This window comes from Zalophus californianus, chromosome X (genome assembly GCF_009762305.2).
Source record: "Zalophus californianus isolate mZalCal1 chromosome X, mZalCal1.pri.v2, whole genome shotgun sequence".
In the NCBI taxonomy this organism is placed as follows: Eukaryota; Metazoa; Chordata; class Mammalia; order Carnivora; family Otariidae; genus Zalophus; species Zalophus californianus.
Window position 1 is genome coordinate 68615520 of NC_045612.1, and position 10825 is coordinate 68626344.

General features: G+C 39.4%; 1 protein-coding gene across 1 annotated transcript; it reads left to right on the top strand.

The window, feature by feature from the left end:
- The first annotated feature begins 2851 nt into the window (after positions 1–2851).
- On the top strand, positions 2852–10185 carry NEXMIF (neurite extension and migration factor). Its single transcript, XM_027607443.2, has 3 exons — positions 2852–2971; positions 3663–8034; positions 8627–10185. The coding sequence occupies exons 1-3, from the start codon at positions 2893–2895 to the stop codon at positions 8718–8720; spliced, it is 4545 nt and encodes a 1514-aa protein (XP_027463244.1). The 5' UTR covers positions 2852–2892; the 3' UTR covers positions 8721–10185.
- Positions 10186–10825: the final 640 nt, after the last annotated feature.

Below are 10825 nucleotides of genomic sequence, written 5' to 3' on the forward strand. Positions count from 1 at the left end.
AGCTCCCATCACCTTCTCCACCTCTTCTTTATTTCTTGCCAAATTGTATTTAGTCTATTCTAAACCCTTTATGATTCCCTTTAACTTAGAACCATAAATCCTGGGTACTTGATCAGATTTTCTATTAGAGGAAATTTTTGTTCTTAGAAAAATAATATCCCGGAGTAAAGTTACAATGGCACTAATATGTCCCCTGACATAGTGTTCTTGTCCTGTGTGACAACATTGGATAATTATTGATACTTAAGTATATTGCTCCTACATATATTTTCTGATATATTAATTTTTACTAATAATTAATCCTTATCTGAAGCAGCTGCTCCTTATTACCTGAAAGAAGGTGAAAGTATAGATCAATAACATGTGGAAACTTACAGTTCTATATCTTTGTTTTGGCCAGGGGTTGGAAGTGGTAAGAATTATAGAGAAAGCATTTTGTGTTTTAAGAAAAAAACACTTAGTTTCTTGGTCAGGAGACTTGAGTTTCTTTCATAGATTGCTATTATGTTATTTGGTGACCTTATTTTATTTTTTGTTTTTCTGTGTCTTGGTCTTCCTGGTGATGAAAATAGACTTCCTTGTAACTAGACTTAGGCATAAGGGACAATAAGGTACTAAATTGTTGAAATCTACAAATAATTTGACCTTTATCAAGTCCCTGCCAAGATGGAGTTAGTGAAGGGGGGTGTTAAGAGTAAAATGATACCTGAAGTTCAATTAAGTTTGTTTTTGTTTTGTTTTGTTTTAGAGAGAGAGAGAACGCATGAGCAGGGTGGCACAAAGGGAGAGGGGGAGAGAGAGAAACTTAAGCAAGTTCCAAGCCCAGCATGGAACTGGATGCGGGGCTTGATCTCATGACCCTGAGATCATGACCTGAGCTGAAATCAAGAGTTAGACACTTAACAGACTGAGCCACCCAGGCACCCTCCAACTGAGTTTCTTAAAAAGAAAGTTGCACAGAGGAATCCATGATAATAGTATGATTCCATCTGACCCATATGATTCTATCTGAAGCAGAAGCTCAATCATCTGACCTGTTTATTCAGTTCCACCACAAATGAGCCCTTCTTGCCAAGGGATGGAGACTTTGAAATTGCTAGTCACTCCTCCCCACTTTTTAGAAATCTTCAGCCCTTCTTTCTGTGTAAATACAAGTAAGCATATCCTTCTCTTCTCCCTGGCACCTGTGGTTTATTGGCTACTCTCAAATCAGGTCTTGTATAAAATGAGAAGAAAGTTTGGCAATTCTGATATATAAATGTTCAGGGAAACTCAGGACAATCTGACATTTTTAAAACTGAGTGGTTGCCTAATACAGACTTCCTATTTTACAGATAAAGAAATAGGTAAAATATCATAGAGATTGAATCATGTAAAATTCTGCTTACTGCTTTTTGTTCCATCAAAGCTGTACCTACTTTTTATGGTTTATTCATGTGGTAGGATAAGTGAGTATACATTTGAGATTTTTGTAATAGCTGCTTGGCCATCAGCAGTCTGTGCTTTTTAAAAAAATATTTATTTATTTATTTATTTATTTATTTGAGGGAGGGAGAGAGAGGTGGAGGGAGAGGGAGAGAGATAATCCTCAAGCAAATTACCTGCTGAGCACAGAGGCCAACCTGGGACTTGATCCCAGGACCCTAAGATCATGACCTGATCTAAAATCAAGAGTTGAACACTTAACCAACTGAGCCACCCAGGCACCCTGAAGTCTGTGTCTTTAATAAAGGGATGGATACTTGCCTGAGAAGAAGGTCTAGGAAAAAGGAGGTTGTAATAAATAAGGATTTATATGTCTATCACATGTTCTGATGGCATGTGGTAGACAACTCCATCTCAGGTGGCCTTGTTTTCTATTGTTTTGCATATACCTACCACCCAGGTAGGTGGGCAGGAGATAAAGGGCTATAGATATGTAATCTATGCCCTAAAATACCAGATGATATAGGGACCTTTTCAGAAATTTCAGATTTTCTTTGTAGCAACATTTTAAAATCCTGGTGGACTGGGAGGAATATTTGTCAATAACAGAGTTAAGGTCATGAACGTTGAGAAACCAGGAAAGGAATTCTCTGCCTCTTTCCATCCTTAGCAGTCAAATTTTAAGGCACAGAGAGAGAAAAGCTGAGTGTGATGTATATGTGTGTGTGTATGTATGAATTGCCTTGTTTCTGAAGAGCTTTAGATCATCTGAAGTGGAAATGAGGCAAACAGAAATAAAGCCAATCACTACACGCATACATTCCTTATCTCAGGTCACTCTGGACTTCACTTTGCATCCTTTCTAAGTGGATGGCCATGATTAGGTTAAATATATTCCTATCTGGAAGAAGGTGTAAGTTTGCCTGCTTCTTCAGATTTCCATTATGAATAATATGGTAGCCTAGAGGGGATAGAAGTATCTAGGATGTATGAATGAAGTATAAGTTTAAAATTGAAGTAAGATAAAAAAACAGAGAGGGAGGCAAACCATAAGAGACGGTGTAGTTAAGAGACCTGAGGGTTGATGGAGGGAGGTGGGTGGGGGATGGGCTAAATGGGTGATGGGTATTAAAGAGGGCACTTGTTGGGATGAGCACTGGGCATTATATGTAAGTGATGAAACACTAAATTATACTCCTGAAACCAATACTACACTATATGTTAACTAACTTGAATTTAAATAAAATTTTAAAAACTGATTTATATAGTAGGTATAAACTATGAAAAAAAATAGTAAACAAAGAAGCCAGTCTGGAAACATAAATTCCAGTGAGCCTTTTAAGACCTATCTAACTGAAATAACCTTAAAACAGAGAAAAAATACATTTACTGACTAACATTATATATTTGAAATGTGCAGGTTGGACAGCATTTGGACTTGGAATGAAACAATAAGAGGTTACATTCATGGATAACCAACAAGATAAGGCTGTTGTTGCCTCAGCCAATGGAGAAAACACTCTGATTAATGGGGTCAAAGAAAATGGTAAGAATTTAATTATAGTATATACTATCTCTCCTAGTAGTCTTTTGTTATTACTGTAGATTTTTAGTGTCCATAAAATGGACACTTGGAGCAGGTTAAGTCTAGGGTGCCTCTGAGATTGATATTAATCCTAAATTTTGTTCCACCAAATTTCTAACTGGGCTAGAAGGGTTTTTAAGAGCTAGCTAATCCAAACACTTTGCTTTTGCAAACCATCTCTGTTAGATGAACACTTAAGTTCCTCAAAATTCATAGTGAATTAGAAATATGCTCTGATGTGTGGCTTGGAACGTCTAGATGCAGAGCAGCTTCCAGAACAGAGGTCTGAATGACAGGACTAAGTTTTATAGCTTAAAACCATAACTATCCCACCTGAGCATTTTCCCACCCTGAGAGCCTTGACTTTCAAATTGATCAAGCAGTCCAATTATTTCCTTATTTCTGAGGAGAGCTCTGTCTGTGTCTAAAGAAAAAGCTTAATCTAAACAAGTACTATTTTTCACTTGTGTGAATGTTCAATATAAAATCAGTGTTATTCTTTAACTTTGTATTTTCCAGTTCTAAAGCCAGAAAAGTTGAGCCTTAGCTTATATAAGATCAAGTACCAGAAACTGATCAAGGGAAAGAGAGTTAATGAGTGTGGCCTAAGACCTTTAACTTTATTTCTGTCATTTCCTTCCCTTTTCTCCAGATTCAGAGGACCAGGATGTGGCAATAAAGTCATTGGCAGCTCTAGAAGCTACGGCACCAATCCAGCCTATACCGGTGGTTCAAAAAGAGACCCTGATGTATCCCAGGGGTCTCCTGCCTCTGCCTTCTAAGAAACCTTGTATGCAGAGCCCTCCATCTCCTTTGGGGTTAATTGAAGCACCTGAGCATGCTGCTAATAGTGCTTCTGTGAATGCCATCTCCCTTACATCTGGTGTTGCAAAAAGCCTGCATACATGGTCACTGCCCAATGAGTGTGAGAAAGCTCCATTCGCCATAATGGAGCCTGCAGGCATGTCAGCTCTGAATGGGGACTGCCTCATGCAGCCAAGCCGGACTTGTTTGGGCTGCTTCATGGAATCCAAGGATGCAGTAGATCCTGAGCCAGGGATCAGTCTGAAAGTTGGTGATCTAAATAAGGATTATGAAACCTGTGCAGTTTCTGATATAGGGATTCAGTGTATTAATGCTGGAGAAAACATGAAATATGGAGAGCAGTTGCTCTCAGACCAGCTCCTAGGTTTTCCTCTGCACAAATCAAGGGCGGGAGAAAAACGGGAAGCTGAGAAATCTGACATCGACTTGGAGGATCCAGCTCAGAAAAGTTATTATGAGGCATTACTGTTAGACAAGTGTAATACGGAAGAGGCTTTGCTGGCAAATTCCAATCAGGATTGGGGTTACTTTGAGACTTTCATTAGTGAGAGTAAGATTGAACTACTTGACCTCTGTTCCAAAAATGAGCTGTCTGTCAACTTATTCTCTGAAGAAGATGTGGATAACTACATGTTTGATGATGATGAATCAACATTGGGCAGTGATGTCTGTTCCTTGAAAATTAGATATGAGTCCTTCCAAGACAATGTTCGAGACAAGACCACCCTTCTAATGCAGGAGGATGCCCAATTCAACTTTTTCCCCAGTGTCTTTACTACTTGCCCCAAGCGGGAGTCTAAGAGTGGGGTCCTGAAGCAGAACAGCGATCTTTCCCAGTTTAAGGTCCCTGATGTGAATATCATCTGGGGGGAGGAGGATAAAAACTTGGACAAGAAGAAAGGCAAAGAAGAGGAACAGGAAGACAAGGGTGTAGAGAAAAAGGATGAAAAGGATAATGGAGAAAAATCTGCCTTAAATAAACCATGCAGTGGGACTGAAGTAGGGCAATTTAAGAATACAAAGCAGGGCCATCTTACCAATTCATTGGAGGCATCAGGGAATTTCAGTGATGACAGTTCCTTCATTGAGGTCTCTTATGATGCCATGGGGGAGATCAAGGACTGTAGCCGCTATATGGCTCGGGACACTAATTCTGGCAGCTCCTCCTCCCAGCAGAACTATGGGCTTAGAGCCAAGAGAAAAGTCAGGTACAGTGAAGACTATCTATATGATGTTGACTCACTAGAGGGTGAAAAAGTAAATGAGAGGAAGGAATGGCTGCCAGGTGGTTCCAAAGAGGAAGATGATGATGAATGGTGTCCCAAAAAGAGAAGAAAAGTAACTCGTAAGGAGCCTCCTGTTATTATCAAATATATCATCATCAATCGCTTTAAAGGTGAGAAGAACATGCTGGTGAAGTTGGGTAGGGTAGATTCCAGTGAGACAACAGTAAATTTAAGTGAGAATCAGCTCAACAAATATGCCAAGCTGGCCCCCTTGAAGGGTTTCTGGCAGAAGAAGAAAAAACAGAGAAACAGCAACACTGACTCCAACAAGATACCCTTATGCCAAAAACAAAACTTTGAACCAGGTAGTTTTGAGGTGTCATTCCTGCCACCCGCTCGCAAACGAAAATCTAAACTTGGCAATAGGCACAGGATTCAAAGAATCCCATCTGTGGAAACTTCAGCAAGTGGTAAGCAGATTTCATTCTGCAGTGATCAGAGGCAAAGTAGTACTCGTAAAGAAGATGGAGGCCTGAAAGGTACACTGAAGTCAACACCTCTGGCTGTCCCCGGCTGTGCAAATGGATCACATTTAAATGACGTCACAGGCCCTGACTCAGTGAAAGTCAAAGCCCAAGATGCAGGATTTAAGGGGCCAGAGAGGAAAGTGCTCAACAAAATCAAATTTAAAAGTGAAGCCAGGTTAAAATCCAAGAAAATCAAAGCTGGGCAAGAAAGCAAACCAATTGTTCAAATGAGCCCTCTTTTGGAAGATCAATCCTCTATGGCTACTTTAAAGAATGAAGCTATTCCTGGGACCTCAAACAGTTCTCATCTATCTGAATTTCATGAGGCAAAGGTTGCTAAGAATTCTACTTTCTTACCAACCACCTGCTCTTCTGAAATGCCTCTATCATCTGCTAATGTTGCCACCAATATACCTGTTATCCCTGGAGGGTATCTGCAGACATTGTTAGATGCTTCTGATTTGTCAAATAATACTGGTATATCATACTTCGCTCACCATTCCCCAGAGCAAAATGAAGGCAGCCTCACTCAAACAGAAAAATCTTTTGTGCCTCTCCAGCCTGCCCAGGACTGTGTGCTTTCCTCATCCTCTGAGTCTGAGCTGCAGCAGTCATCCCAAAACTTCAAAATAGAATCAAGCAACTATGGAAATGTGTGGTCCAACAAGCCTACTTCTGGTCCCCAGGAATTCATGGCTGAAGTCTCAAGGGAGATAGCTCCAACCCAATCTAATGAATTTGGAGTCTCCCAAGTAGTCCCCATGGAAAATAACCTCACAGCTACAACATACAATCGAATCTGCCTCAATAGTGGTGGCAGTAATTGCAACAAGGTCCTATATGCCTCTGTGCAAGACACCCAACTCCCATCTGATGACTCTTACCAATTATGTCACTTTAATAATGGAGAGATATGCTTTCCTTTCCAGCAGGGCCCAGCCAATATGGATGATGATCGGCTATTTAGCTTTGATTCAATGGCCCCACTCTCTGTCAACTCAAGCAATTATTGCTCCTTAAGCTTGAAATCCTGTGAAAAAGATGGTGATGATGATATTACTGATGACTTCCTGGCCCACTGCAGCCCCAAGCTGGTGATCCAGCAGAGCATTGATGAGATAACACCATTAAAGGAGTCCACTGACCTCCTGGATATCTCCAACTTCACTCCTGACAAATTCCGCCACTCATCTCTCTCAGAGATATCCCCACCTGACACCCCCAGTCTTTCCCCTCAAATCACCAGATGTGAGAGTATCAAGACATTAGGAACACTGAAGGGGTTCCAAGAGGGTGTCCCAGGACCATTGGGCAATATGGAGAAAATCAAGTGGGACTGCAGTACCCTTTCACGGCAGGTCCAAGTGGATGATGGATTTACTTTAAATAATCATCAGTTTCAGTTCCATATGTTCAATGATGAGGATTCTGTCAGCCTGCTCCAAAAAACTCCTTGCCTATCAGCATTTAATGATCCATCTGGTCAAATGAGTACTAACAACAAAGTGTCAAAATCAAGAAAGAAAAGTTCACCCAACAAGAGTGGGGCTATGAACCAAAGCTCTTCTCAGAAAAACACCAGGAAAAAATCTGTCAAAGCCAACAACAAAGGGATTGAAAAGCCACCTGGCAAAACCTCCCGCCAGGCCCCTAAGTCAACAAAGAAAGGGAAATATATGGCTGCAATCAATGGAGAGAAAATGCAAATTGGCATTGGCCGTGGGGGAAGCCAAATCAACAGCATATCCTCCACAGGGAAGTCATTGGCTGAATGTATCCAACATGGTAGTCCTGTGACCTCCATGAAGATGCCAAGTCAAAAGGGACTTTCTGGAGATTGGACTTTGGGGAAGGAGAGTAGCCCAGCCTGGAGCGACCTGAACATGGGCACCAACACCAATAACCTCCTTGATGATGACCAACGGGAATTTCAGGAGCCTTCCTATATCTTATCCAACATCGCCTCTGGTATGGCAGATGTGCAGAGATTCATGATGGCCTCCATAGAGCCCCTTTGGGAACCCATGGAGCACCATGGGGACCCCAACATATTCTACTCCCCAGAGTCTAATAGCCTAAAATTAAAAACCCTCAAAATATTGGCTGGGACACCACAGGAATCTAAGAAAAAGGTCAACAGTGGGTCCCCAGGAGCCACTAAGAATCACAGGTCCATCAAGGGTGTGAGTAAAAGCAATGGGAAAGCAGTGATAGGTGATCCTGGTCGTGCAAACATGCATGGTTATGAGGACTCTTGCTCTGCCTTCTTTGATAAAAAGTATAATAACCTGAGCACTTTAGGCAATAATGGACCAACACACAAAAAATTATATCGTCACAAATCCAGCTCCAAGGCCCTGAGAGATGAGAAGTGTAAGGGAAAGTGCGTGGAGCGAGAACAGGTCCACAAGGATGAGGCTGGGACAGCTTCTTTTGAAAAACTGAGGTAATACTGCACTAAAATGGCTGAGATGATGTACCCTTAGCTTTCCTACTACCTGCTAAGCCCACAGTCCCTCATTTTTTCCTTCTTGAAAGCAAAAGTTTGCATGAAAGAAACTGTCCCATTCCCTTCTTTCTCAAATTAAAAAGAAAAAAGTGCATGAAAATCCCTATACCTTTAAGCCACCCAAAAGATTGGGCAATTCTGTTGTGGCTTTACTAGGGATAAACTCTAACAAGGCTACTTTTTCTGCTGTTCAGCATTAGTTTTTACTAATTGAGAAAATAGAACTAAAATATGCTCTTGAATGATTTTGGGAAGGGAAGGGCTTTGCAGTAAAAAACATTTTGAACAACAGAATCAAAAAGTTATATAGACAAAGGGCAAGATCATTTAAGCAAAAAGAGCATAATTTGGAAAACAAAATCTCATCGTGTGGCAATTAGGAGTGCTTTCTAGTGCCCCCTGTATCTGTATCTCTTTCTGCATCATACAGCATTTAGTATGATATAAACAAATTTAGATTGTATGATCCCTTTGTGGGACATACACTAAAGCTAACTAAGGTGGCATAAATTGTTTGGTTTTTCTGCAGGGATTCCAACTACAATCTCCTAAAAGCAGAAACAGCATTTTGGGTTTTACCTGTGTTTGAAGAAGAAACTCACATTTTCCAGAAAGACATTTGATGTTTGTGTTTTATTTCTTTCAAAATATGCCTTGTGGTATGTATGTTGACATGTAAGTGCTTAAAGAAAAGAATTTTGAAGTGTGGGAATAAGTCTTTGGAAGCAAATTTTAATCTGATGTTCTATGTAAAAGACTTCAAAAGTCATACAGTTGCACAAGTAGTTTATGCACTATTTACCCAAGGAAAAAAAGGAAAACATTGTGCCAAACTACAAACAAGTGACTGTATTGTATATATTTTTACTTCTATATCAACATTTGGTTGTGAGTATTTGGGGAGCTTGTCCCTGTTGATTTACTAGAAACATTCCAGTGATTCTTGCTATTAACCACCCCCACTTATGTGGATAGCACCTATAGATCACAGTGGAAAAATAATGTTGTGTTACACAATTTACCAAAACTTAAAGGATACTGTTTGAAATGTGCCAAATTTCCTTACCTCATCTCACACATTCACCCCACAGTTTAAAGCTCATTAATGGATTTTTAAAAAATATATATGCATACATACATTATTTTGAAATTTTAAACTCTACTGTCCTGTGTGGAAACATAAACAAATAAGGCACAATAAAGTTTTGTCTGTTCCATTGTCTAAAAGTTCAATTGTTGAAAAAGTCTGGAAGTCACAACAGCTAAGTCCATCAGGGACCTAATATATGCATTTACAGAACCTTTTACAAGGAAACAAAACAGCTGCTTTAAGTTTGTTTTCTAAAAGCAAAATCTGTAGCTGAAAATTATTTAAAGTGCAAAGTTATATTGCTGATACTTTATATCTCAGTTTTATATATTTTATAATAGTCTGGGATAAATTATAAAATAGCTATAAAATCAACACTAATGATAAATGAAGTACATAGATTGCTTTTATTTAAGTAGTTTCATAAATGTTTTGTCAAAATTGCACTCATATCATGGCTTTAGTGTTCTTTGAGTGTTTAATCTTGCAATGCCAATGTCATTTAAAGAAAATGTTAAGGCATCTCAGTTCAACTCCTATGAGTTACATACACATATTAGATAAGTTTAACAATTTGTGGTAACAACTAATCAGGGCCATATATATATACACTAGTCTGAGGATGACTAGTTTTTGATGCCAAACACTAAACTTAAATTTCAATTTTTATATACATTTTTGAAATCACATTTTTATTCTGCCCTTCCCCCTTTTGTCTTTAAAGTTCACAGCTTCAACACTACTAGTGTTGCTTTTTCTTCCCCTTTATTCACCACTTGACTTCTAACATTTGATCTATTTTCCTTGCACAGTTGAAGGCCTGTGTGTCTGATGACTGATGCATTATGGCACAGATGAGATAATGGATGTAAAAGCGCTTTGTAGATCGTAAAGTGCTATACAGATATAGGGGATTAATATTATTAATGTTGTTGGTTGTTGTCGTTGTTACTCTTACTATTCTTACTAATACTGTTACTAACCTATTAACTTGTGAATATATAGGCTGTGGGTGGGAGGGTGGAGAATAAGTGGGTGGGGGAAAGGGAGATTAAAAAAAAGGAAGATGTTTCAAAAGGAAAAATTTAAGCAAAATATAAACCTACCTAGTCATTGCCACCTAAATATATTCACAAACAGAGAAGCAACATTTGAAAGTAGTCAGAGAGAAATGGAAGGAAGCCTGTCACATATATAAGTACATACACTTCCCAGTCCATGATTCCTTTCACCAGCCTGCTCTACTACTTATAACTAGGTAGTAAAATGAACAAGCCTGTGTTCTTGATGGTGTGATTGTGTGTGTCTATGGGAATGAGTGGGTGAGGAGCATTTTGTGAGGCTGCTTCAGGCCTGTTCCTAGGCTTTGATGCTTTGTGTGTGGTGAGTCTTAGACAATTACTTAATGGAAAGGCACCAGATGAAACTTGTCTCCTACTCTACAGCTGCCATCCAGAAGGGAAATTAATCAAACTGGAACACTTTCTTCTATTTCTCCACTCTGATAGCTAGCTGTTTATGCTTAATGCTATGGCTGGTTCTTAGGAACTAGATTTTGTTTTGTTTTTGTTTTTGTTTTTTCTGTTTTGCAGCTAAATTTTGGCTTGGAATTACCAACTCAACCTGTATTATGATCCC

What these genes read in the sequence shown, in the direction of transcription:
- NEXMIF (XM_027607443.2), top strand. Translation starts at nt 2,893, where the DNA reads ATGGATAACCAACAAGATAAGGCTGTTGTTGCCTCAGCCAATGGAGAA. An exon ending in TAATGGGGTCAAAGAAAATG is followed by an intron (nt 2,972 to 3,662) that starts GTAAGAATTTAA and finishes CCTTTTCTCCAG; the next exon opens with ATTCAGAGGACCAGGATGTG. An exon ending in GCTTCTTTTGAAAAACTGAG is followed by an intron (nt 8,035 to 8,626) that starts GTAATACTGCAC and finishes GTTTTTCTGCAG; the next exon opens with GGATTCCAACTACAATCTCC.